We start from the raw sequence: 27,883 nt of genomic DNA, 5'->3' as shown, positions 1-27,883 counted from the left end.
ATGGAGCCCCCCAGGTGCCCCCGCATTTGTATACTTTTTTGACATCCTGTGAAAGCTCGGGAGATCGTAGAGCCGCGTGTAGGCAGGAGTCACGGGTTTTGTCGTAAAGGAACGTGGGGAGCAGGAAAGTTGATCGGTATGTCAAGGACGAGATGGTCTTCCTCTAGCGTAGTCATTCCCAGAGCAGGCGCCCGGTGCAGGGGCGGCGGGCTGTAAATCAGGCTCTGGGTCCAAACACACTTTCCCTACAGTCGTGCTGACTGAGAAAGAAATCTAAACTGTCCCCCCCCCCACCTCATAAATCAGGCCCTTAGAGAAGCCGTGGGCTTGCACCCAGGTCATTCTGACACCTTCCCTCTCTTCTCACCCCGTGTTTGCCACCTGCTGCTCTGGACCAGCCACCGACTTGTGTCCGGGAGCCCCGAATTCTGGATCAGCCACCGGCCCGTGTCCGGGAGCCCCAAACTCTGGATCTGGGCTCGTGGGCTTGCTTTGCACAGTTCTGCACTGTTTACCACACAGACCCCCAAAAGCTGGAAGCCTGGAAGCTGGGCTCACTCCCTGCTCTGAGCCGCCCCCGGAAGGTGGTTGGGGGAGGGCTAGGCCCTACCTGACCTGTGGGGTTAGCAGTGTCCTAGTTTTGAGACAGGTCGTGTGGATGCCAAGACTGATCTGGTGAAGGAGAAACGGCCAAAACACACCCACGGTACACTCTCACGGTATCCCTTCCACTGAAAAGGGATAAAACAAAACCCACTAGATGTCAGCTCATTGAAGTACATGCATATTCTAGAAACAGACATCAAGTTGCTTAGATAAATGATGTATGGTTTTGGTCTTGAGTCTCAAAGCCGTCTATAAATAGGAAGGTGAAAGAGAACAGTCCCAAAACTGGAAGCTCTTTCTTTTTTTTTTTTTATTTTTTTTTAACATTTATTTGTTTTGGAGAGACAGAGAGAGGCAGAGCATGAGCAGGGGAGGGGGAGAGAGAGAGAGAGAGAGAGACAGAATCTGAAGCGGCTCCAGGCTCTGAGCTGTCAGCACAGAGCCTGACGCGGGGCTCGAACTCACGAACCACGAGATCATGACCTGAGCCAAAGTCGGACCTCAACTGACTGAGCCACCCACGCGCCCCTGGAAGCTCTTTCTTTAAAAAAAAAAAAAATGTTTATTTATTTTTGAGAGTGAGCACAAGCAGGGGAAGGGCAGAGACGGGGGGACAGAGGATCTGAAGGGGGTTCTGTGCTGACAGCAGAGAGCCCGACGCGGGTCTCGAACTCATAAACCACGAGATCGTGACCTGAGCCAAAGTCGGATGCTTAACTGACTGAGCCACTCGGGCGCCCCTGGAAGTTATTTCTCGACAATTTTTCCCACAGACAGGGGTGTACCTTTAGAGTGAGTGGGAACCCCAGCTGGAGGTCTGGGGATGGAGGGGACACAGGGCACCATGAGAGAATTCCAGCCCTGGTTGTAAGAAGAGGAAGTGAGGTTGCCACCCAGCGTGTGTGGACACAGTGCACAGGGAAGGGACCCCGAGGAAGGAGAGCAGTTTGGCGGAAAGATGCCCGACGTCCCTCGGATGTGACTGGGCTTGAGAGGAAGGACCTTGGGCAGGCAGGCCGCGTGTGAGATGGGCTCGACTCACACAGGGGCGCCGTTGAGGTCACAGCGACTGGGCAGGCAGGGCCACCAACATTCATAGGGCGGGGAGCCCGGGGGTGACCACGATTCCATTTTGTTCAACTGGATTTTTAACAGTTCGGAGGAGTAGAATCAATCCTGGCTCTTTTTTCCTAGGCCCGGAAGGATGTGGCGCCCCTCACGTGGGAAAAGGCGACTTTGCTATTCTGTTTCAAATGCGCCGCGTGAACAGGGCCGGTCTGGAGTGGGACACGCGATCCTGGCCGATTTCTAGGGGACCTGGATGGGGTGGGCCGTCAGGGGCGGCCCGGGGAAGGGGAGGCGTGCGCCCCGGAGGAGGAGGACGGCTGTCGCCGGGGCTGGCATGAGGCCCGGAGGCACGAACGGGCAGGAGGTGCTGGAGCAGCCCGGCGTGGCGCCCACGCCCTGGCGGGAGAGGGGGAGGGGCAGAAGGAACCACCAGCAGCGAGGATTGCTGGCAGCCGAAGGTCAGAGTGCGAGGGGCTCGGCTTCACGTCTTTAAGCCTTGCTCTAAGCTCCGTGTCCTACGCCGCTCCGACCCCGGCCCACACCCAGCCTGCCGACCTGTGCCAACTGGCGGGAACTCGCGTGTCCAGGGCACCACCGCTGGGTACCGACACGCACAGCGATCCCGCGACACCGGGCCGTTTCACTCGGTCGTGCGGCGCTGGGCGGGCAGGACTTCCAGGTCAGCCCTGTCCAGCCCGTGAGACACAAACGCTCCTCTCGGCTTGCCTTCCGCTGCCCCACCCCCAGGAGCAGGTGCAGACAGCTGGGTGGGGGGAGGGGGGGTGGTGAGACGCTCATCTCCCAGCTCCCCACACGGCCCCTGAAGGCTTAGGAGGTGGGGCAGGGACGGGGGCAGAGAGGGCCATGGACACAGGCCAGCAGGTGAGGAAGGAGGAAAGAGAACAGACCCCCACGGCACGGCCCACAGTCGACTCGTGTCCTCTAAGCGTGCACAGAGCCCACAGACAGCCTCTTCTGAAGTTTTATTAATTGTTTCTACACGCGTGACTGAAAAACAGTATACTCAATGGGATGGAACCTTATACCCTGAGAAGTTCAAGTATAAATAAATTTGTGCTGCCTTTAATGAGCCCACCACTCTTTTATGCGGGAAAACGCATCTAACCTTGAAAGACCCAAGCAATTCCTTCTTCAAGTCTCTACGGAAAAGGTCAGACACATCAGAAGGGGGAGGCTGTTCCTTCTGATGGGTCCCTGTTGTCACCTGGCCATATCTATTGTTCTGAGAGCAGAAAAAAACAGTGGATTTTTGGTTAATGGGTGAAATGTTCAAGCGTCGTAAGCTGTGTCCGTGGAGGACCCGACGGAGGAGATGTGATTCGGGGGTGGTCGCATCCGGTCGGTTCAGACACCATTGTCTTCACCAAGTGCTCTTAACTCTCAGCAAACTTTGGGTTCATGACTGTCGTGGTGGCGCTCTTGAAAAGGGGGTTGTCCTGGTGGGAAAAGCGACGCGACTCGTCAGTGCAGGACAAGAAGGAGCCAGGAGTGGGGGTGGCCTTCCCACAGTCCCAGCTCTAAGGATGAGCTTCGGGGACAGGTGGACAGAAGTCACAGAGGCGGGGGTCACAGGGGCGGGGGGGGGGGCCTGACCCCCAGGACAGCTACTCACATTGTTCCACTGGGACTTGAGCTTCTCCTTCTCAAATCGCCTGTACTCCCTGAGGTCACTCACGTGGGTCAGAACCTTCCAGATGCCCAGCAGGAGGATGCCGATGAGTACGACCCCCGCCACGATGCCCCCCACGATGGGGGCAACTTGGGGGCCCGCCGCACACTCTGAGGCAAGGGAGAAGTACGCACTCATGAGTGTTTCGGGCCCCACGTGTGCCCTGCCCCAGGACACGGTCCAGTGCTTAGGGGGACACAGCTTTCCCACCACTGGGCTCACCATCAAGGCAACAGGTGGGGGAGTGAACCACAGCCCCAGGCCCCGGCCAGGGAAGGGGCAGGGCAGGGCACAGACCAGGCCCTGTGGTTCCGGATGAAACTTAAAGGCCCCTCGTTTACACGGGAAGAAAGTGGGGCCAGGACGCCAGTAGCCAGGGCAGCCTGGACAGGACACCAGCCTCCTGAGCCAGCTGCCACCATGGACAGCCGGTGGCCCCGTCACCAGAACCTACTGAGACTGAGTCAGTACTCAGGCAGGTGCGGTGCCCGAGGCCCCCGACACACCTGGTAGCAGAGGTGAGGGATGAGGACTCGCCTAGTGAAAGCATTCCTGAGGAAACCAATGGCGGCGTCCTGGGGCCCCCACCCTCCTCCTCCAGGGCTCTGGGCTGCAGTGTGTCAGGCCTCAGCCCCTGACCCAGGGAACAGGGCCCTTATTTGCCTGACCCTGGGTGCCCGTGTTTTCATGCGCTCCATCATCCTGACCTTTCTAGCGGGCCTCGGCGTCCTACAGAGGTTAAACAACTTGGCCAAGGGTGCACAAAACCACGTGGGACCGAAATCTGCCCGTCAAAGAAACCTGGCGAGAGGTGTCCACCCTGGCAGGCCGGAACCTGCAGCCCCAGACTCAGGCCGTGAGCTCCAGGCCACACAGAGGGCCTGAGCCCCACCTGCCCCTCTGGGGTTCCCACCGCGGGGAGGGGAGCTGGGTGCGGGTCTCAGTCCCACTTGGGCACTGGCGGATGGCTTGCCCACACCTGCTGCATTCGCCTGAGCGCCTCGGCCCCCCGGCCTCTGTCCGTCCCCTCAACCTCTCTGAGTAGGAAAGGAGTGGGGTGCTGAGCGTCTGTGTGCCCTGAATGCCCCTGGGGGCCACCCCAGAACGTACCCCAAGGGGCATCGGTGTCCCTAAGTCCCAACACCCACACGTGCTTTGTCACCGTCACCCAACGTGTGCCCCCTAAAACCCGACCCGACCCCCACACACCATCCGCTGCTCCCGACCCCGTCCCCATGCTCCACTCAAGCGCAGGCTCTGTCCCCACGCCCCCGCCACCTCCACACCTAGCCTTGTCAGCGCCTCGGTGCCTGCGTCACGCAGAGGCCCTTTGTGGGTCCACGTCCGAAAATGCAGCTCAGAGTTGTCCCTCACTCTTCTGAAAACTGCCAACAGCCTCTTGGTATGTTTGGAGAGAGACCCAAATGCCTCCCGGGACTCACCGGGGCCCGTAAAGACCCAGCGCCAAGGGCCTCTGACCCCCAGCCTTCACTTCGCTTTGCGTGGCTGCCCTCATCCTGCGGTCTCAGCTGCGAGGGTCCTCTTCCCAGAGACCTTCTGACCTCTGACCTCTGGGGCACCGCCCCCCTCCCGTCTTTGCACCTCTTGACCCTGACCACAGTCCTGCGCTGTCTCGAGTACTGGCATTTCAGGTGTTGGCCCAGCGTGTCTCCATCCCCTTGGAAGGTGAGACCCCACAAGAACAGGACTGGCGTCCTCGTGTCCTTAGCCATTACTGGGCCAGGGACGGCCCTGGGCTGCAGCGACAGACTGCAGGCAGCATTTAGAAAGCTGACCCCCTCCAGGGCTGAGATCTCAGCGCGGGGATCTCCAAAAGCCCGCAGGGGTCCTCACACAGCTGTCCCTCGCCCAGTTCTCGGGACCCACAGCTCCAAGCCCTAGTCAGCTGTCAAGTAGGAGGTAACCAGCCTGAGAACCGTCCCCTGGCTCGGAGCACCGCCTCTCAGGTGTCACCGGTGAGGCAGGGAGGGGCCGGTCCAGGAGGACCACAGCTGTGGACAACTCGCCAACCCCCAGGCCGGCCTTCTAAGCGGGGAGACATTGGGGCCACCCCGGAAGTCTCACCTCGGCTGTCATCCACGTAAATGTCATAGCTGTCCCTGCCAACCCGCTGCCGCAGCGTGTAGGTGATCCAGCAGCCGTCCACGTCCCGCTCCTTGCACGTGCGCCCCTTTTCCGGGGGCTTGCTCAGCGGGCCCACATTCCCGCACACCGAGGTACAGTTACTCCCCGAGTGGCTCGGGTCAAATTTCAGGCACTGGGCGCACAACCTGCGCAGGAGAGGAGCGTGGGGCTGAGCGCAGGTGCACGGGGTCTCAGGCGCCAGGAGGGCTCCCGGGTGGGGTGACACGGGCGAAGGCTTCGGGGAGGAGGAAGGGGCTCCCGGAGGAGTCCGGGGGCAGAGCTGCGGGGACCCGGGAGCTGGAGAGCAGCATGGGTGCGGGCGGGCGGGGCGGGGCACTCACAAGTAGCGGCCGCAGGGCGACGGGCAGCCCAGGCACTCCAGGCACAGGGGCGGCTGGTAGCCGGTGTCACACTCACACACGTTGCAGACACAGCGGCCGCGCCCGTTGCACTCAAAGCCGTCGGGGTTCAGGCAGCCCCGGGTGGACCTGTCACACTGGCACGCGGAGCCCTCGAAGCCCGGGTTGCAGGAGCACTTGCCGCAGGAACAGGTGCCCCGCTCTGCAGGACGGCAGCCGAGACTCGGCCCCGCCCATCCGGCCCGCACCCGTCCATCAGTCCGTCCGCCTGTTTGTCTGTACCTGCTTAGCCCCATGCGGCTGCATCGGGCTCACTGGGTCCTCCCGTCCACGCCCCCCCCCCGCTCACCCAGGTCCACCCGGGTCCGTCCCTCCCCCCTTCCCCCCTCCCATCCTCAGCCCCGCTTACCTGGCTCTACCCGGGTCCACCCGTCCCTCCGTCTGCGTCCCCGCTCCCCCTCACCCCAGCTCTCCCTCACCCCTGCTCACCCTTGCCCCCGCAGACCAGGCCATCATAGCGCTCGCAGTTGACGTTGTCGCACTCGCAGAAGCGCCCGAAGATACTCTTGTTGGGGACGTCGCTCTGGTGGCACACGCACTGCCCGCACAGGCAGTCCCCCAGCCCCGAGCAGATGAGGGAGTTGTTGTCCCTCCGGCAGCTGCCCTCCAGCTCCTGACTGCTCCGGCCCTGCGTCTGGCATTCACAGTTCTTCCCGATGTAGCCGGCGTCGCACCTGCAGCGGGAGGGGCCCCGGGTCAGGCCCCCTTCTCCCAGAGCTGCGGCCCTGGGCCACACCTGCCCCACACCTGCCCGCACCACTTCACCTGCAGATGCCGCACTCCATGGAGCCCTTGTCACCACAGAGGCCGCGGTTCTGGCTCATGTCCCTGCACTGGCACTCGCACTGGGGAAGGACGTGAACGGTCACCGTGTCCGTGAAGCCCAGGGCCCGGATGACAAAGGACTGCTCGTGGATGCACTCTGTGGCCGTGACCTTCACCTGGAAGGTGATCTGTGGTGGAGAAGAGCAGGGCTCAGGCAAGGCCGGGACAGCAGGCTCCCACCCCGCTCCCATGTCCTCGCCCTCGCCTGGACGTAGGGGTCTGTCCCGGGGCCAGGCCCGAGTAGGCAAGGGGTGTGTGCTTGGTCCCAGGCCTGGAGAGTACCAGCCCTTGCAGGGGCCCTTGCAGGGGCCCCGGAGCCACAGGACGGAAGAACACGAGACACCTTGCGATTCTCCAGGACTTGGGACTTGACATGAAAAAAGAGAGAAGGGCGTCGGGAGAGCCGGCGTCCGCGGTGCCAGAACGTGGGGGCAGCAGGCCCACCAGAGCCCCGCCAGCCCATCCGGATCCCAGCGAGCATCCCTTAACCCGAGCTCCTCGCATCCCTTCACCCGAGCCCCGCCCATCTCTTCACCCTAGCCCCGCCCATTCCTTCACCCGAGGCCCGCCCCCCCCCCACCCCGCGCCCATCCCTTCCCGCCTGGACTCGGGCTGGGGCGAGGGGGGGCTCTCTAGAATTTTTTTATCACACACGTGTTAATAAGGAGATTACATGACTTAAAAGGACGTGTATTTTCTCCTTATGTCTGGTATGCTAGGATGCCAGAATCCCACAGGAGGCCCTAGATCCTGGGTATGGACTTGTGCTCTGACCCTGAATACAGGCCCCACAGGAACCGGGTGCGACAGCACAAAGCCCCACCACCCTCCCTGCGCGGGCAGCCAGCACAGAGCTCAGGGGGGCAGCGGCTCGTCAAAAGCAAGGCACGGCCCAGACCAACTTAAATGAATTGCCACTGGGGCCACGAAGGTAGAGCAGAAATATCAGGAAAAATATATAAGAAGCAATCACCAATCATAAGATTGAATAAATCCCTGTGTGGGTCCACCCAGTGTGAGGGGAGACACTTCAGTAAAAATTTATGTGTGACATTTAGCGAGTAACATATCTGAAGGAATTCCAATGTCACATTTAAAACTGCAATAAAAGCGGTGTTTTGCTGAATATTAGTTCACAGCCAGAAAAAGGGAAAATTTAATTCTCGTGGTCATAATAAATTCAAAATATTATGGAAATAACTTAAATATCAATGTCTTTATCTAATCATCTGTGTGGCCCATGCTTTAGTATCTTTGCAAAACACACAGCACACATATATACGCACACCACACGCATATACACACGCGCACACACACACGTACACAAATCGGGAAACCGGACCAGACTTGAGGTGTGTGGAAAGGACTCTGCTCCTTGCTGGACACACTGCCCAGCATCTTGCCCCAGGGGGCGCTGCCATCCCCTCTGTCCTCCTGCACCCGGGAGCCCTGTGTTGAGCAGTGTGCTGAGGGTGATACCCCCTGCTTGTCCCTGTGCTTGCCCCGTGTGCCTGGGTGCACTCCTAGCTGTCCCTGGGAGAGAACCTTCCCGACAGTCGGAATGGGGCCTCACCGGGACGTTGATCTGGACTCCGTCACAGTCCCCTCTGGGCTGGTCCACCTGTGATACTCCATTACTGCAGAAGGAGTCATAGGTGATTTTCAGGGTGTTGGGGACAGTGTTGTGGTCCAGAAAGACCCTGGAGGAGAGTTTCTGCCGGCAAAAAACGGCTACAGATTAGGGAGCTTCCTCCCGCTGTCCCCGGGCCCTTCTTGGCCAATGGCTCTGAGGCCTCTCCATTTCTCACCCCTCCCTCCTCCCCCCACATGCCCGCTGAGAGCTGGGGAGGCGCTAGGTCCTGTGCCCTGTGCAGGTGCGAACAAGGTTACCAACGCCATGGCCCCGCGAGAGGCCAGGAGGGCACAGATGGGGACAGACGCGGCCATGAGAACGGGGACTTGACAGTCCCGCCCACCACTGAGTGCCCAGTGCCTGGCACAGGGTAGGAGCTGGAAAACCCATTTAAGGGAGTGGGAGACAGACAGGGACAGAGAGGGAGAGAGAGGAACAGAGTCAGAGTGAGTGAGCGGGGACAGGTGACCGTGCCATCGGTGTGTAGACAGAAACACTGGGCAGCGGCTGGTGCTCAAGAGGTACTGCTCTGGGGGTTAGGGGCTCTGCAAGGGTACATGGAACACACAGAACCCCCTCGACAGGGCTGTAACTCGACACCCTCATCGGGTGCTCTCGCCACCAGGAACTTTGGCCTACAAGGGGGCTCCGTATCGGGGAGGCGAGGTTCGGGCATGGGACGAGCCGCTCCATCCCCAGGGAGGGCACGGCTGCCCTTCGGGAAGAGCCAGGCTCGTTTCCCAGGAGGCCTGACGGTGGCCCCAGGGGGCAGGGCACTTCTGTCGGGCCCACCCTTCTGTTGACCTGCAGCAGGGAGGGCGGGGTGCCTGCGACAGCCCCAGGGACCCCGGCTGAGTGCCAGGGGGACTCACATTGTAGGCGTTCTTAATGAGCTGCACCACGTTGCTGGAATCCTCTGACAGCTCCCCCACCGCTGACTTGGGGATGACCTCGGTGAGTTTCTGTTAGGTAAACAGACCACACGGTCACAGCTGCAGCCCTGGGGCCACGGGAGCCCATGGTTCCGTAACACCCCAGTTTCCTTCTTGGTCATAAAATGGCCCAGAGAGTCCCCCACCAGATATCTTATCACGTTCAGTTAAGACAGCGTGTGGTCAGTGGCTCAGAAGCTGAGCACTTGCCGATTTCCTCGCTGTAAACACGCCCCCTCGGCCGAGCTCAAGCTTGTGACGTCACTGAACACAGAGCTGGGAAGAGCGCGCCTCACCGCCGTGAGAGTGTCCCCACCATGCGGCTGTATCAGGTGCAAACAACCAAGGGCATAGAGTCGTAGGACGTGCCAAAACCACCAGGATGGGATCAGTTCTGAGCATTTTAATGTGTTGATATAATTTAATTTTAATAACGACTGTGTGGGCGCCTGGGTGGCACAGTCGGTTAAGTGTCCGACTTCGGCTCAGGTCATGATCTCGCGGTTCGTGAGTTCGGGCCCCTTTTTAGGCTCTGCGCTGACAGCGTGGAGCCTGCTTGGGATCCTCTCCCTCGCTGCCCCTCCCCTACTCATGCTCTCTCTCTCTCTCTCTCTCAAAATACATAAATGAACTTAAACATTTTTTTAAAAAAAAGACTGTTAAGCAGGACTGTAATAATCGGCTCCAGTAGGACCCGGGTCAGCTGGTCCCGTGGCACCTGCACGTGGGCAGTGTGGCGTACCTGGACCGCCCGGACAGCTCTGTGTTCCCTCCTTCCCCTCACACTACCTCTCCCGGAAGATTGCATCATGGCTCACTTACAGAACCGATGGTTGAGTCACTTCTCTGACCCAACGCCCTCCCGTAACTCCCCGGAGAGACTCCAGTCACCTCCACGGAGTCCACAAGGACTGTCACGGCCTGGCCACCAACGCCCTCTGGCCTCTGCTGCCCTCTCCCCTTCCCCCCCGGGGCGGGACCCCACCGTGACTCCGGGAAGCCGGGCTCCTGTCCTCTGACCTGCCTCCACTCTGATGCAGGTGTACCAAGGACAGTGCAACAAGTGCTCTCCTCACAGGCTCTGGGTCACCTCGATGTCCCTCACCCAGAGCCCCATGAGTCGGGGTCAGGAAACAGGCTCAGATCTGCCAGGGCACTGTTCATGCTAGTGGGTTTGGGATTCAAATCTCCTGCTTCAGCTTCTACCCCATCACCACGCTGTCCTGTCCCAATAGCAAATTACTGGGACCTGCTACGTCTGGTAGAACGGCCTCCAGGTCCCGACCTGCCCACGTTCACGCAGCCAGCACAGGTGGGCAATCTTCTGTTACGAAGCCCCCGGCCATCGGCCCTGCGCTGAGCCACTGTCCCTGTGGTCGGGCAGGCTTCCACTGCCCGCCTGCCCCAGGACGGCTGCTAGACACCTGCCCCTCCCCCTCCTCTGCGTCCCCTGCAGGGTCCTGTCCTCCTTTGGAGTCTGGAGAACTGACAGCAGGAGCTGCTGACTCTGCGACGCCCCCTCCCCGGCGCCCCACGCCTCCCACGGAGGGGGAGGGGCTGGCAGGTGCTCTCCCAGCCCAGCAGAGCTGAGAGGAGGCCAACCCGCCTCAAGCCGGCTGTGTGCACACGCAAAACAAACACGGTGCCGGACCGAGGGCAGGAAGGACGGAAGAGAAACTGCCCCAGGAACAGAAAGTTCCCCATGTTCTAGAAGAATGGAACAAGAACAGTAATTCCGTGAAATCAGGACAGACCCAGGGTTCCCAAAGCAGAGAAGGAAGTGTCAGTGTGCGAGAGAGTTGGCTTGTGAGTGGCGGGGCAGCTCTGGCGGGGGCCCAGGGCTCTGCGGGGTATCCGGGGGTGCTTCCTGGTGAAATGCCGCCGGCCTGAGGTCCTGCACTTGCCCATATGTGCCTGATAAACGCGTGAACCGCACGTGTTGGGACATAAAACAAGAAGGAAGCCTCTGATCTGCAGAAAGACTTTCTACGTTGTAGCAAAAATGGAAACATGGTGACTGGATTTCACCGACAGAGAACATCCTTCTTCCTTCCTCCAACCGCACAGAGCCCAGAGTGGGCACCCCCGCCTGCCGTCGCCCGTCGCCCGCCCAAGCGCAGCTCAGCCCGTAGAGACGCAGGGTGTCAGCACCACTGACATGCCCGTGCCCGCCCTGCTGCTCAGGACCCGATGCCACCGACCTCATAGGTTTTCACCATTCTCCTGGTCACGGCGAAGATGGGCTGGATGTTACTTTCAGCCAGTTTGTGAGCCAGCTGGCCCACCGACGGGTAGTCCTGGTGGGGAGACAGACGCCTGGTCAGCCGGTCCCGGGGGTCAGGGACACACCACCAGGCTATCCGGCCGCTCCCACCTGGGGCCCAGAGGCCCAGCCTCCCACCCCCGGACGATTCCACGGTGCAGTTCGATCCACTGCAGGTGAGGGCAACTTCCTGTGACGGGTGCTGACCTTTCCAGACCAGAGGATGCCCAGCTTCTCCATGCTGAGGGGCGGCGTGCCCCACGAGGAGCTGTGCCCGCCTGAGGTGTGGCCCCCTTGCGCCAGCCCCCCGGACCCCTAGCGCTGCCTCCCTGCTCCCCTGGGGCGGAGCCCAGGTGGGCCTTCCCTCCCAACCCCCCCCCCCACCCCCGCGCCGCCCACTCCCTCCCAGGACTAGAAGGCCACCTACAAATTCATTGCTCCTTTTGTACATGTTGTCTTCCAGGTGACAGCGGCCGTCATTGGGGGTCAGGATGGCGCCCAGCTTCCCGTCACCCGCAAAGTGGAAGCCGTCGTCCGTGGCGAACACCAGCAGCCGGGTGACATTGCGCCAGCCGATTTCCTCCTGAGAACACAGCAGAGTCAGCGGCCTCGGTTTCCCCAGTGGGCAGAGCGCGGCGCGGGGGCTGGAGCCAGGCGGCCCCTCTCACACAGCACCTCCGCCGGGACCGGCCGCGGGGCTCGGGGTCCCCGTGTCCAGGCCGGATTCTAGCACCGTGGCCTGCTCCTGAGGTGTCTGCGGGACAACCTCCCGATGGCCGCGCCCACGCGCAGGACGCGCTGGGGGTTCCGACCAGGGAGTGGGAAATACCCCACAGAAGGAAAGAAAACACTCACGGAAACGTTTACTACCGTGTAAAAACGTGGCAGACACAAAAGATGACAGAACCTGAGGACACGCAAAGGGACAGGGCAAGCCCGGGGACGTTAGCGGCCCGTGTCGTCCACGGGACAGCACGCGGAAATGGAAATGTGCGTCTGGGGAGCAGCAGGAGACACTGGGAGATTGGAATCGTCCGAGTCAAGTCGTGCATTTACATCATGACCAGCGGGCGGGAAGGCCAGGGTCAGCAGGGGGCAGGGGGAGGCCTGCTGGGGCCAGGGGCGGCAGACACGGCCACTTAGCGCACATGCCTGGGGACGCCTGGCAGGGGACGCTCCCTCTCCCTGGGTTTGGGGGCGTTCTGGGGAGCAAGGCTGGTCGGGGCCTCCCCTTGGGTGGGGTCTGGGGACCGGGGCGGGGCTTCCCCTTGGGTGGAGTCTGGGAACCAGGGCTGGGCGGGGCCTCCCCCTGGGAGGTCTGGGGACCCGGTCTGGGCGGGGCCTTCCTTTGGGTGGGGTCAGGGGATCTGGGCGGGGCCTCCCCTTGGGTGGAGTCTGGGAACCGGGGCTGGACAGGGCCTCCCCTCGGGGGGTTCTGGGAACCAGGGCTGGGCGGGGCCTCCCCCTGGGAGGTCTGGGGACCCGGGCTGGGCGGGGCCTCCCCTTGGGGGGTTCTGGGAACCAGGGCTGGGCGGGGCCTCCCCCTGGGAGGTCTGGGGACCTGGTCTGGGCGGGGCCTCCCTTTGGGTGGGGTCTGGGGATCTGGACGGGGCCTCCCCTTGGGGGGTTCTGGGGACCAGGGATGGGCGGGGCCTCACCTTGGTGGGTATGGGGACCGGGGCTGGGCGGGGCCTCTCCTTGGGGAGTTCTGGGGACCCGGGCTGGGCGGGGCCTCCCTTGGGGGGTTCTGGGGACCAGGGCTGGGCGGGGCCTCCCCTTGGGTGGGCTCTGGGGACACGGGCTGGGCGGGGCCTCCCTTTGGGTGGGGTCAGGGGATCTGGGCGGGGCCTCCCCTTGGGTGGAGTCTGGGAACCGGGGCTGGACGGGGCCTCCCCTTGGGGGGGTTCTGGGAACCAGGGCTGGGCGGGGCCTCCCCCTGGGAGGTCTGGGGACCCGGTCTGGGCGGGGCCTCCCTTTGGGTGGGGTCTGGGGATCTGGACGGGGCCTCCTCTTGGGGGGTTCTGGGGACCAGGGCTGGGCGGGGCCTCACCTTGGTGGGTCTGGGGACCCGGGCTGGGCGGGGCCTCCCCTTGGGGGGTTCTGGGAACCAGGGCTGGGCGGGGCCTCCCCCTGGGAGGTCTGGGGACCAGGTCTGGGCGGGGCCTCCCTTTGGGTGGGGTCTGGAGATCTGGACGGGGCCTCCCCTTGGGGGGTTCTGGGGACCAGGGCTGGGCAGGGCCTCACCTTGGTGGGTCTGGGGACCCGGGCTGGGCGGGGCCTCCCCTTGGGGGGTTCTGGGGACCAGGGCTGGGCGGGGCTTCACCTTGGTGGGTCTGGGGACCCGGGCTGGGCGGGGCCTCCCCTTGGGTGGGCTCTGGGGACACGGGCTGGGCGGGGCCTCCCTTGGTGAGGGTCTGGGGACGGGGGCTGGGGGGGGGGGGTCTCCCTTTGGGGTTGGTCTGGGGACCCAGGGTGGAAGGGGCCTCCCCTGGAAGGGGTGTGGGGACCCGGGCTGGGCGGGGCCTCACCTGGCAAGCGGCGACCTGCATCATGGCGTCCAGACCGCCCTCGGGGGCGTCCAGGTTTCCGGAAATGAGCTGCTTCCCCACCTCGGTCTGGAACTGGTGGGAGTTGTTGGTGAGCTTCAGCACGTGTCTGAAGGCGAACGGCGCCTGGCACTCCTTCTCTTTGTTGGGGCACGGGTTCTTCAGCTTCTCGGGGTGCGTGTTCACGAAGGGGAGCACCGTCTTGTCCACGAAGGACCCGAAGCCTGAGGGGTGGGCGGGACGAGTGGGGTGGGCAGGAAGCCCGCCCTGGAGCCTCTGTTTTCCTACTGCGCAGCAGGGCACGTGTGCACGAGTGTGATCGTGTACGAGTGTGAGCACGTGCACGCACGGCGTGTGAGCGCATGTGCACGGATGGAGGGTGTGCCCGTGCGTCCCTGCACACGGCTCGGGAGGAGGCAGACGGGGGAGTCAGGCGTCTCCTTTGCCTTACGCACGTGTGTGCCCGAGACTCGCACGTGGCAAGTGAGTCGGTGCAGGTCAGGACGCTGCCGGTTTGCCGGCTTCTGTCTTTGCCGGCGTGACTGCTGTGCGGCCCCGGCCTACTCTGTTGACTATTTGTTTTTTTAATGAGTAGCACGGTAGAGGTTTTGTTTTTTGAACATATCAGAAAACAAAGGAGAAGGAAGGAGAGGAGGTGGAGGGCTGGATGGCGTTGACAGCGCCCGGGGGTGGCCCCCGGGGTGGCCTGCGTGGGGCCCTGGCAAGCCCCCCCAGTGCCCTGCCTGGCAGAGGCCCCGGGGCAGCAGGGCCGGCCAGGACTGAGGGGGGGAGCCTCACCGATGCGGCCCGACTCGGTGATTTCGTTGAGAGCCCGGAGCAGATCACCCCCCAGCTTCTTGACGTTGATGAGGTCGTCCAGCATGGAGTAGGAGAGGTCCATCAGGTAGTACAGGTCGATGGGGTAGCCCTTGGCCCGCCGGAAGGTCACGTTGAAGGCAGCCGCCTGACCTGTCGGTAGGGATGGGGCACAGAGAAGGCATCTCAGGGGCACTGACCTGCCCCCCACAGGTCCCGAAATGTTCACTATTGCCCCCTTCTCCGTGGCCCGTGGACGAGTCACAGGGCGCCCAGCTAGATGGAGCATTTGGACCACGCACACCGCTGAGCGCTCGTTCGTCAGGCGCTGTCGAGGTACACGTCTACTTGGCTGTCCCTGCAAGCCACGCTCTGCGCCCCCAGCATGGGGCAAACCCAGCCATCCCGGTGCAGGCCCCCTTCCCGATCACGTCCCCTCTGGCCCCTGTCTGAGTCACAACACGTTCTCATGTGATTGCTGGCTTATTTGTCCCAGACCTAGGGCGCCCCGTCACATAGCAGATGCTCAATAAATCGCCAAAGATCAGGGACGGCGTGACTGAGTTGTCTCTCTGTCCCGCTTCCAGCCCCCAGCTCCCTGCAGGACTGCCATCACGGAGGTGAGGCTGAGGGACAGACTCCACCCCGTCCTGCCCTGGCCTGTGCACTGCATGGTCCTGCTCCTTCCACCACAGCCACCTTCCCAAAGGGCACTTCTTAGGGCACTGACAGGGTTCTGCGGTCAAGTCAGTTTGAGCAACACTGATTTAAACAGTCATTCGAGTTCCTTGGCTACGGGACTCATCAGAGCCTTTGCTCTGCCAAGAGCACCTGGCATTCTGAGAGTGGGACAGAAGAGTGTTTCCCAGATGGTTGCTTCTCCCTTTTGGAAAGGACGCAGAGCAGAGGCACATAGCCACGGGTGGTGGGTGTGGGGGCGCCCTCCTGCAGGCAGAGGGGACGGGGCCACAGGGGTGCTCAGACTCCATCCTTGGGGTTTCCAACCGTCCTTGGATTCCTGCCCACCTTGCTGTCCGACCTGGCACATGGACACTTGGGCCATCGGTCGGCCCTGGCACCCAGAGCAACCTACACGCATGCTCCTCGTCTGTGGCCGAGGCCACGCCTACCTGGTCTCAGGTAGAGTGTCACTTTCTGTGGGGACAGCTGCTTCTGGACGCCCTCCTGGTCGTCGTGGGTCTCGGCCAGGCTCCTGGGGTCTATGATGTCGTCGGCTGCACATCCCTTCAATAGCAGCTGCTCCCGGGTATCACAGCGAACGGAGTCTGGCTCCCCCAGCCCAGTGAAGTTCTGGGGGTGGGATCGGGGGTCAGGAGTCAGGAGGAGGGTGGAGAAAACGTGGGGGCCACACTGTGGGTGCTGCATGAGACTGGCCCTCGGGGTCACTCGAGGAGGCTGACCCGCCTTATTCCCACCTGGGATTCAAGACAGGTGTCCTTGTGGGGGTGGGGTGGGCGGGAGGCTGGGCAGCCGGGAAGACACCTGCCTTCCAGTGGCCCCTCCGTGGGGCTCCTAGGTCCCCCCCGGTCTGGGAACCAGCCGTCTGCCCTCCACTGCCTCCGGCAGCAGAGATGACGGAAGGACCGGTGTCTCCAGCCCCCGGCTGGCCCATGGCGGGGTCCCTCAGCAGCCCCAGAGCCGGGAGCACCCGGCCAGGGGTGTCCACGCCCTTCAGCAGCCTTCATCGGAGGCTCTGCCCTGAGAAAAGGCACGTGGCACCCGGGGAGCCCTGGGTCCAGGGCAGTGTCCTCACGACCCCACGAAGACCCCTGGGTTCTGACAGCACGGGGCAGGAGAAGGGCCCGCGTTCGGTGGCACCAAGGGAGGACACGCTAAAGACAGGTGTGCGGCTCTCTGCTCCTTTCACAGAAGGAGGCTCAGGAAGGGTAAGGCGGCCACGCGGGAGGCCGGCCCGGTACAGCCGGGGCCACGGAGGGGCCACGAGGGCTGGCGCTTCCTGGGCTGCCTGTCTGTCCCTCTGGAGCTCTGTCGGTGCGTGAAGTACTTGAGACAAAGCGAAATCCACAGGAACAGAGTCCCAAACGGGATCCCCGTGGAAGGAAGCGAGGCCAGCTGTATCCCCAAGGAACGGAACGAGCCCACGAAAGGGAAGGGAGAAATCCAAGTGGCTGGCAGAGGTTTCCCCCCCGGGCTGTGGCCGTGCCGCATCCGAGCAGAGAGACCCCACCACACCCCACTTCTCTGTAGGCTGCTGGTGGCCGGGGTGCGGGCTGGCAACTCGGAAGCCGCTGCCCCCGCCTCGTAGGGTTGAGAAAAGGAGGACGTGTACTGCAGCTATCCGGAGGCAGGCTTCTCGAGAAAGGGAACCAGAACCTCCAGAGCAATGTCTGATCCCACCCTTGGGGCCAGGAGAGTGCGGCTGGGCCTGGAGCGTCTGGTTGTTCTGGAGTAAGAAAGTGCTCAAAAAAAGTGATGAGGGCACAGGCTGGCGGGGAGGGGGGGAGGGGGGGGAGGGGGAGGGTCCCAGTGGCCAAATGTGAAACCATTTGAGCCTCAGAATGACGGCGATAGATTGTAAAGCTATTGAATAAAATAAAAATCTACGGGGTCCACACTGATGAGAGAGAAGAGACTGTAGGAGCCGTTGCGGGAGTCCGTGAAGTGGACGCCACCACTTGGCAGCCCTCCAAATGACAAGTGATTCGTGCCGAATCACCTACGGGTGCCAACCTGAGCGGGTGTGAGCCTGGCGGGGAGCGGAATGTTTCCTGGCCTCGGCGCATCTCCCCACAATTACTTACTAACCGCAAGGAGTGAATAATGACATCACGGCAGAGACGCCGGGCAGTCGCCCCCTCGGCTGGGCGGTCCACACTGGCATCACCAGTGTTGGGACGCGGTGACAGCACGAGTCCCGGGCAGGGCTCCGGCCAAAACGCACGCTCTGGGCCCAATCGGAGGGGAGGCCGGGCAAGCCCACGCTGAGGGCTTGCACACACCTGCTCCCCTGAACTCCGGGGAAATGTCAATGACGTGATGACGCAGAGCGAGGGGCGCCCTGGATTGGAGGCGACTAGGGGGACAGAACACCTACGTGCAGAGCGTGACCCTGGGTCACCACACAGACAGAGGGAGATGCCATCGAAGGCATTATTGGAACAACTGGCAAACTTTGCGTAGAGCGTGCAGGGGTGATGAGGTGCCACGGGCAGTGTGGAACCTTGGAAAAGTGTTTTGTGGTACTCTGAGGGGACGCATTGTGGTTAAGGACCCTTGAAGTATGAAGAATTAAGGGTGCCCCAGGGTGGGAGGGTATGGTCAGGATCCAGGGTCCCCGGGGCGGGAGGGCACGGTCAGGATCCGGGGGTCCCCCAGGGCGGGAGGGCACGGTCAGGATCCGGGGGTCCCCGGGGCGGGAGGGCACGGTCAGGATCCGGGGGTCCCCGGGGCGGGAGGGCACGGTCAGGATCCGGGGGTCCCCCAGGGCGGGAGGGCACGGTCAGGATCCGGGGGTCCCCGGGGCGGGAGGGCACGGTCAGGATCCGGGGGTGCCCGGGGCGGGAGGGCACGGTCAGGATCCGGGGGTCCCCCGGGGCGGGAGGGCGTGGTCAGGAGCTGGGGGCGTCCCAGGGGAGGAGGATGTGGTCAGGAGCTGGGGGTCCCTCAAGGGAGGGGTTCTCTCTAGGAGGAGGGTGGGCCTGGGACGGGAACTGTCAATTTAGGGACTGTGCCCTGGAGGTCTTATTATGGGTAAAACATAAAAACGAAAAAAACGCAGCGGAGGAGTTAAGGTCCCGACACAGAACCGCCCACAACTTCTCCCCCGAAAGCTGTGTCCACTTCCCTGTGTGTCTCCTCGTGGTCTGTGGTCTGTGGTCAGGGCTCGTGCCTGGGCAGGGGGCACAGAGCAGGGGTCCGCCTCCCCTGGGGCTGCCCCGGGTGCGGCCAAGTCTGCCTGTCCCTCTGACAGTCCCGTGCCCCTGGGCTGTGCCTGCCCCCCCCCCACGTCCCCCTGGAAACAGAGGGGTGGGCGCCCCTGGGTGCCAGCAGCTCCAGAGGCAGAGAGAGGGCGCCCGGCGGGGGGGTGGGAAGGGGGGAAAGGCAGGCCAGGTGTGGGGGCCCTCGGCGGGCGCAGCCTAAGGCGGCTCTTACCAGCTTCTGGCACCAGGCACAGCCGGGGCCCGACTCCACGCAGTCCCGGCAGTTGCTGCCCTTGAACTTGGTACACTGCTGGCCGAGGGCTGGGGGCAAGATGAGGCGGCTCCGTGAGCGGCGGCCTGCGCTGGCCAACCCCACACGGAGCCGCGGGCACTCGGGGCGGCGGAGCTGGGTGCGGGTCAGGGGGTGGGTGGGGGAGGAGGGGCAGCCGGAGCACCGGGAGGAGTGGGAGGAAACCAGGCTTCGCGGGAGGGGGAGTGCAGGGAGACTGAGGCCCGTTCCTGGGACTTGTTCCCAGGGGCGCCGCCCCTCCAAGGCTGGAACTCGGCCCTGGAGGATGCGGGGGGTGGGGGGGGGGAGGAAAGGGGCGAGCCCCTTCCCCCCCCCCCCCACCCCCCCCCGGCAAGGACCGCATGGCCCTGCCTGCACGGAACTCACCGGACCAGAGGGCGAGCAGACCCACCAGGGTGAGGAGCGGGAAGTGCTGGCACAGCATGTCCTGGGGACGGAAGGGGTCTCAGTGACGGGGCCTCGGACCCCACACTCTCCAGACTCTCCGGCTGGCTGGCCCACAGACGCGGCGCCCGAAGGCCCTGTGCCTGCTGCCCCGGGGTGGCCAGCCCCCGGGAGAGGCCAAGTGCCCGAGGCGGGCTGTGCTGGCAGCAGGAAAGGAGGCCTGAGCGGCGTGGGGCTCACTGCTGAGCCCACCAGCCTCCAGGGAGGAGCAGGGAGTGGGCCTCCCTCCAGGGACACATGTGCACGCAGGCGCACACCCGGGACACCCCTCCCCCCCCCCCCCCGCTGCACCCATCACACACACACACACACACACACACACACACACACACTGCACGCTGCATGTGTGAGGCTGCACCCGTGGATGGGGGCTGCGGCCACCGTGTGCCCGAGTCCTCAGTGAACTGAGTGCCGATCTCAGAGCAGAGCCTGGGCTGGCCCGGGGCCTCCTGGCAGCTGCAGAACCAGTATGATGGGCGCACCTGCCGGGAGCCAGCCTAGCCAGCCGCCCTGCTCAGACGCCCCTGCGGGAGGGGAAGTGGGTGCTGCGGAGCCCTCTGCTGCCTTGTCCGAGGCCACAGCCCTAGGCCGCCAGCGTTCTGTGTTTCCTGACGCACACCTGCCGTCCTTAAACACCCAGCACCTGACGTTCGGCGTGGACAGGGCCCCGACACTGCCGGGTCCTGATGTTCCCAGATGCAAGGTCGTTGGGGCGAGGCTGGGGACGGGTGTTCAGGTTCTCGTTCTGGTTCCTCAAGGCAGACCCGGCACCTTCTAACCCACCGCCCGATGGGCAACACCTCCCTCGCCGGGATGCCACCCTCCCCTGAAGGCGCCCCGGGTTGGGGGTGCCGGATCCTGGCTGGGCCCAAAGCACCGATGCCCCAGGTCTCAGAAATCCTCAGCTGGCCGTGGTCTTTCCACCAGACCAAGAAGGCAAACAAGGTGTAGGGGAGCCAGGAATCGGGAGCTAGCAGGCAGGAAGGGGGTCGCATTCTACCAGAAGCAAACATCCAGGGGCGCCTGGATGGCTCAGTTGGTCGGGCGTCCGACTTCGGCTCAGGTCGTGATCTCACAGTCTGTGAGTGAGTTCGAGCCCCGCGTCGGGCTCTGTGCTGACAGTTCAGTGCCTAGAGCCTGCCTCGGATTCTGTGTCTCCTTCTCTCTCTGCCCCTCCCCGGCTCACACTCTGTCTCTCAAAAATGAATAAACGTTAAAAGATCAGTACAGCCCACCCAGAACGTCACGTGAAGGCCGGCTCGTCTCCCGAGGGCAGGCCTCTGAGGCCCTGGGGCTCCCCGCCCCCTGACACTGCCTGGTGGTGGCCGGCCAGGAGGGTGACCTCGGGGCCAGCAGAGGCCCTGACCCAGGGCCCATGGTCCCTGCCTTGCCTGCTGGGCTCAGATGCGGCCTGTAGGTAGGTCCCCGTTTGCACCCCTGTAACCCGTGTCTCTGCACCCAGAGGCTCTGGGTGACGGAGAACCAGCCGGGGCTCCCCTGCTCCCGTGGCGGGGTTCCCGTGCGTATTAGCCCCGTCCAGTCTCAAGTTCCCATCTTTTTGGAGGTGCCCCTGCTCCCTGGTCCCCACCAATATTATGATCAGGACCCAGAAATGTCAAAACAGAACACTCCATCCTTCCTGTTCAGGGTCAAAATTGCAGAAGCCACGTGGCACTGTGGCTTCCTGGGTCATAGCAGTGGCCACATGGGCCCGGGCAGCAGTTTTCAGTTCACTGCGGCCAAGCCCGTTCACGAAAGAAAGCCCCTTGTCTCCCACTGTGGGTGCGTGGGGCTCAGGCGAGGCCGGTCCCGGTTTCCATCTGGCCCCTCCAAAATTCCACAGCTGACCGCCAGTGCAGACCAGCCCGGGGCTGACCTGGCCACCGCCCCAGGCACATTCGGTCTGTGGGTAGCGGCCCCCTAAAGAGGAGGCCAAGTGGAGGGTGGAGACCCTCCCCAAGTGCCCAACCATGCCTGCGCTCCCGCAGGGCAAGCCCGTGCCACAGCCCCGGGGAAGGGGCACGTGCTCTCCTGTGGCCACAGACTGGACCCCAAACATTCACAACAACCAGCACGAGAGCTCCTGGGGTCCTCGCATGGGGAACGGAGACCAGCGGCAGGATGTAAACCTGGGTTCCCGTTTTCCCGACACACTCCTCCCACAGAGAGGGAGGGAGCCTTGATTACGGTAAGAGGTAAGACGGCCCACAGGCTGTGATGTCCTGACATTGACCACAGGAAGCCGGGTGGGGGCTGTGGCTGCCCTCTCTCCACGCGATCCTGGCCTGCAGGAGATGGGGGCGGCCACGGAGGACCCACGTGTCCCCCAGCCTGGTGGGGTGGGGGCAGGGTGGGCGGGGTGCCCCGACACAGGGTGGCTCTGGCCTGCAGCCAGCCCTCCTCTCAGCCTCGGGGGGGGGGGGGGGGGGGGTGGGGGCGGGTGGGGGCGGGTGGAGGCCCCTCCTCCCTGGGCCTCAGGGGGCGGGGCTGCGGTGCACCTGCCCGGCAGGCAGGACTGGCCCTCAGAGGCCAGGCCTCGCCTGAGACCAGCATCCTGGAGCCACACAGACCGGGCCCCCTCTGAGTGCAGTCCTGCAGCCCGGCTCCCGCTACAGCACAGGGTGTGGGTGCCCGAGCCCTGATGGCCGCCCTGGCACACTGCCTCGGCTTCCTGTGAGACCGCAGCTCTGGGTGGGGGCAGGCTTGGAAAGCACTCCAGTGCACCCCGGCACCCATGGGCACCCGACTCGTCAGGACCCTGGCTCGGGAGCTGGAGGGCAAGTGGGAGGCCCCGGCTGAGCAGGGCAAGGAGGGGGACCCCAGGCTCCAGGGCCCAGCCAGGAGTCCTGAGGCGCGGGCACCCTGCTCTAGCAGCCCCCAGGCCTCACCTCCCCGGACCCGGACCCGAGCGCAGCCCCTCCGGTGCAAAACCCGAAGTCTAGGCAGCTTGAGCTACCCCAGGCCCTCCACGGCTGTGAGGACTCTGCCCTCGAGGAGGCTGCTGGCACAGCCTGGGTCCAAACTGCAGGAAGTGGTGACTCCCGAGTCACGGGCAGGGTCGGCCCCCCCAGACCCAGAGACCCGGGCCCCGAGGCACCCAGTGGACGCAGCTGACCAGGGTCTCCTTTGGCAAGAGTAAAGCCCTTAACAGCCAGGTGAGAGGGCAGGGAGCATCCGAAGAACGACACGCTACATTCCACCCCAATCTCTCACACACAAACACAACCCATATTTGGTAAAAGACAAGAAAAAGCAGAAACATTAGAAAGAAAAAAACTTCGGGCAGCATGCCGAGGGAGTGCACAGGGTCTGACTCAGGACAGTAAGCTGGTGTCATATCAGGTTTCCCGTCAAAGAGGAGGCGGAAAAAAAGGCAAAAAAAGTGTGGGGGCCCGTGTGGCTCGGTCGGTTGAGCGTCCGACTTCGGCTCAGGTGGTGATCTCACGGTCCGTGGGTTCGAGCCCCCCCGTCGGGCTCTGTGCTGACAGCCTGGAACCTGGAGCCTGCTTCGGATTCTGTGTCTCCCTCTCTCCCTGCCCCTCTCCTACTCGCACACTGTTTCTCTCTCAAAAATAAATAAGCATTTAAAAAATGAAGAAGAAAATCCCTTCGGAAACTTCCTCTATCTCTACCCACGCAACTTAAAAGTATATAACCAATTGTTCCTGACGCCCCCAGTATCCCTCTTTCTGCCCACAGTCCTGTGCCCGTGCTTTAATAAAACCACCTTCTTGCACAGAAAACGTCTTAAGAATTCTTTCTTGACCGTTCCCTCCCGGCCCACATCACATCAAAAGATGAAGGTTTTGCAAAAGTACGAACCCTCACGTTAGGCCACTCCAGGTCCCCAGGGCTCACTGGCCATCAGGACGGCTCAGGCCTGTGGGGTCAGAAAACCCACCGACCTGGGTTTACGGGCCCGAATCAGGTGATGGAGGGTGGGGGAGGGGGAAGGCTCTGGCGAGGAAGTTCAAAGATGGGAGGCAGCCCCCCCCCCCCCCGCCCCCATGCGGTACTCATCCCCGGAGCCTGCGGACTCAAAGCTGTTTCATGGTGAAAAAGCCCATGTCTACCAGGGATCTGAAACAGGCACCAGCCTTCTTAAACCAAAAGGCAGAGTATGGATATGGAGTCGCTTCTGCGTTCTATAAAAACACAGAATGGACAGAAGCTGGCTTCCGCGGGGGCGGCTGGAGCCACCACCTGCTGAGCACGGAGGCTCCGGACAGACCCAGGGCACAGAAAGCGCAGTGAGGCCAGAGGACGCAGGGCCTGTACGCTCCCTGGACCCCAGCCCTACAAAAGTGTCTGCGAGGCACGTCGACCGTTGCCCACCTCACCCCGCGAAGTCTGACGGCACACGTTGCAAGGGCCAGTTTCTCAGCATGTGGAAGAAGACGAGACACCCTCCCACGTATCAACTAGACATTTTAAAGAGCTCAGGGGCGCCCGGCTGGCTCAGTCAGGAGAGCATGCGGCTCTTGACCTCAGGGTCGTGAGTTCCAGCCCCACGCTGGCTGCAGAGATTACTTAAATAAATAAAACTTTGGGCACCTGGATAGCTGTCGGTTGAGCGTCCGACTCCGGCTCAGGACGTGATCTCACGGTTCGTGGGATCGAGCCCTGCATCGAGCTCTGTGCTGACAGCTCAGAGCCTGGAGCCTGCTTCGGATTCTGTGTCTCCCTCTCTCTCTGCCCCTCCCCTGCTCTTGCTCTCTCTCTCTCTCTCTCTCTTTCTCTCAAAAATAAATAAACATCAAAAATAAATAAATAAAAAGACGTTAAAAAAAGAAATTTTAAAACAATGTGATAAACACCTCTCAGGTCAGAGAGGAAGTCAAAATTATATTTGCAGACAACATCCTCTGTGCAATTCCACCTCTGTGCGGTGAAAACCCTCTGTGCAGGATGGGACGTGAAAACAGATGCCCAATGTGCTTTGGTTGCAGGTGAGGACAGGTGCACGTACGGGGACGGAAATGCAGAGGTGGGGGAAAGAGCAGGAAAGCTTTGGTAAGGGAGGCAGGAAATACACAGACGAGGGCAGAAGTCATGAATGGGAAAAGCGAACAAAACGAAAATCGACAGATCGGACCTGCTTCCTGGGAAAAGGCAACGACCTTGGTATGATGATCGCCAAGCAGCTTGGGGAAGAAGGGTCAAGATGGCAGCGGTGCTGCTTGGGGGGGGGGGGGACAGGGTGACCCTGGCTCGTGGCCCGGGGCTGAGTCAGAGACAGGGAGTGGGTTGCACCCCAGCCTTCAAAGGGGATGAGCAGAAGTGGGGGTTCCCCAGGAAGGGGCCTCCTTCACACCAGAGGCTGGGTAAACTCCGTGGAATTCGGGGACATAAAATGATAACAGAACCAGAAGAGTGTATCTCTGAGTCAGGAAACCTTCTGAGCATAAAACTAAGGAAGGAAATACCAAGAAGACAGACTCAAAACGGGTCATGATCTCACGGTTCATGAGATCAGGCCCCACATCGGGTTCTGAACTGACCATGTGGAGCCCACATGGGATTTTCTCTCTCTTCCTCTCTCTCTCTCAAGATAAATAAACTTAAAAAGTCAGTGATAAAGAGGCAAATGTCCCAAGAAAGGTGGTGGGCAGTCGTCACAGCCGGCTGACAAACATTTGACCAAGGCGGCGGGCTAGCAGCCAAGTAGCCAACCCAAAGAGCCGGGCTTCCCGTCCACCTGTGCAGCTGGACAGCGGCCCGTGAAGCCCACCCTGTGGGCCCCGCACAGCGGTGAAAGTGGGCAAGCACCTGTTCAGGGCAACTCAAGGTTCGCGGGAAAAGAAAAAGTGGATATATCCCAACGGGCCACGTGTCTGTCCGTCTGTGCCGCGCCGGGGACCCGGGCCGGGGGCTCACGCGGAAGCCGGGCGCTGCTGGCTGCCTGACCCCCCGGGAAGTGGGGTTTGAATTATACATTCGATTGTGGAGTCAGCTGGAGTCTGAACTACCGGTGGCCCTCGTCACGGGTGGGGGGCCTCCTCCGGGGTGCACACAGGTCCTTCCCATCCCCGGAGAGCAGGCGGCATCCTCGGAACAGTCTGCAAGGCCCGTGGTCAGTGTTCCCGTCTCTCGTGAAAGCCCCAGGTGATGACCGTAATTTGCCCTGGGCCTCCTGCTGCCGCACAGGGCAGGCCGGCCATGGCCACGGCCACGGCCACGACTGTAGGGCAGGGAGCTCCACCCAGGTTGCTACAGAGGCCAGAGGCTGAGCCTTCGGGAAATGATTTACTCTACCCCCTCCCATTCTGAGCAGCCCGCCCCAGCCCTCCCACCCCGTCCTCTCCCCGGCGGAGCTGATCCCTAACCTCACAGAAACCCCACATGGGCCACTGGAGTCAGCACAACCCTCAGTCACCTGGACATCAGGTGCCCACAGAGGGAGACCCTGTGCCTGCCTGGGATGTAGCACTGAGGTGTGGGCTCGGCCGCTGCCACCAGAACCTGGGGTCCCCCCGCCTTCCGCCCCGCCCCTGGCTGCCCCTCCTCCTCGCCCACTCAGGGTCCCAGGTGCCCCCAAAGGAGGGGAGCCCAGCCGGGGACGGCAGAGCAGGACCCCAGCCCTGGGTTGGGGGAAGAGGACGGGAGCCAGGACGAGGTGAGACCAGGGGACCGAAGGGCGGTGTCGGCCGGGATCCAGGGGGACCCCGGGGCCCAGACGCGGCTCCAGGCCCCCCACTCCCAGGAGGCCTCGGGACAGGCCCCCAGGAGCCTGGCTGTGGGAGGCTTAGTCACACACCTATGTCTGTCCCCAAAACTCAGCTCTCACACGACACCTTCACAGCATTTGGCCTGAGCTTGCAGACCTCTGACGGTCCAAGAGAAGCGGTGGACCCCTCAGCAGGAAAATGCACACGTACCAGATGCACACCTACACACACCTACACTCCCCCACACCCATGCACACCTACACACGTGCACGCTTACAAGCGCACACATGGTGCACACCCCTTGCACCCCCACGTTCACACACACCTACACACTCATACACACACACACACTCACACGCAAGCACACACACAATGCACACCTATACACCCACACACGCCCATACACACATGCACACTCACATACAAGTACACACAACCGACACCTACATGCACCCCCACACCCATACACACATGCACACACACATAAGTACACACATAATGCACACCTACACACACACACACCACCTACACACCCCCATACACACTGCACACTCACACATAAGTACACACCATACACACCTACACATGCCCAGACACACATGCACACTCACACACAGGTACACACAACGCACACCTACATGCACCCCCACACCCATACACACCCTCATACACACACGCACACTCACACACAAGTACACACACAACACACACCTGCACACACCCACATACCTACACACGCCCGTACACATATGCACTCACACACAAGTATACACACAACGCACACCCACACCCCCCACACCTCCACACACCTGACACACAACACACTCTCACATACCTCACGGGCAACACATACACGCCTCACACTCAAATACTTATATAAACACACACATTTGCTCACACAATGCTCTCACACACGCACACACGTGTGCACCCTCTCACCCTTCCACAGGCACCCCCGCTCTCGCTCACACTCACCGCACACACCGCGGGAGGAGAGACCGCCACAGCCAGCCTCAGAGGCGTGGAGAGGAGGGTCTCGGGCAGGAAAAGGGAGGCGAGCCGAGGCCCGCCAGCGCTCCCGCGGCCCGGCCCCTCCGGGGGGGGGGGGGGGTCTCGCCTGCCCTCCAGCCTCCTCCGGGCTCCACGCCTCGCAGCCCCCGTGTCGGGGGCTCAGGAAGTGCGTGTGGTTTGTCGAGAGCCCCTAGACCCAGCGACCGAGGCCCGGAGCTGCGCCCCGTCCTCCCGCCTGGGTCCTGTCCCCAGTTACAGCCGTCCCCGCCTCTTTGTGGCTCTGACCACGGGGGGCACAGCGCTCCCCCTGGCTGGAGTGGACGAGCCCACGGTGGGTGGCGGGGACCAGGGCCCCCCCTCAGGGCTGGGCCGCTCCCCGGGGAAGAGCCACGGGCCCAACCGGTCCCCCTTTAGGAAAGCGACCCCTGCCCCCCCCCCCCCCGTCCCCTCACCTCGCTGATGCCCTGGCGACCTCGGTGGGGTGTCCCGGCTGGGCAGGGAGGGGGCTCCGCTCTTTACCGGGCTGGGCTGTCGCGGGGAAGACGGCCCGCGAGCCCCGACGGCGGTGAGGGCACAGTGCTTCCTGTTCCCACTGCTTTGGAGGA

The 27,883-nt window shown here is 62.5% G+C and overlaps 1 protein-coding gene across 1 annotated transcript; it reads right to left on the bottom strand.

Moving 5' to 3' along the window:
• Positions 1 to 2,642: 2,642 nt before the first annotated feature.
• Positions 2,643 to 27,883, bottom strand: ITGB2 (integrin subunit beta 2). The gene is made up of 16 exons (XM_042955000.1): positions 27,731 to 27,883; positions 19,522 to 19,582; positions 19,078 to 19,166; positions 16,074 to 16,254; positions 14,926 to 15,096; positions 14,110 to 14,351; positions 12,009 to 12,164; positions 11,520 to 11,615; positions 9,259 to 9,348; positions 8,327 to 8,467; positions 6,694 to 6,881; positions 6,358 to 6,602; positions 5,851 to 6,070; positions 5,450 to 5,655; positions 3,308 to 3,474; positions 2,643 to 3,131 (listed from the first exon to the last, which is right to left on the bottom strand). Exons 2-16 carry the CDS (start codon positions 19,577 to 19,579, stop codon positions 3,069 to 3,071), a joined length of 2,313 nt encoding a protein of 770 aa, XP_042810934.1. The 5' UTR covers positions 19,580 to 19,582; positions 27,731 to 27,883; the 3' UTR covers positions 2,643 to 3,068.

The sequence above is a fragment of the Panthera leo genome, chromosome C2, assembly GCF_018350215.1.
Source record: "Panthera leo isolate Ple1 chromosome C2, P.leo_Ple1_pat1.1, whole genome shotgun sequence".
NCBI lineage: Eukaryota > Metazoa > Chordata > Mammalia > Carnivora > Felidae > Panthera > Panthera leo.
This window is presented reverse-complemented; position numbering and strand designations above follow the sequence as displayed.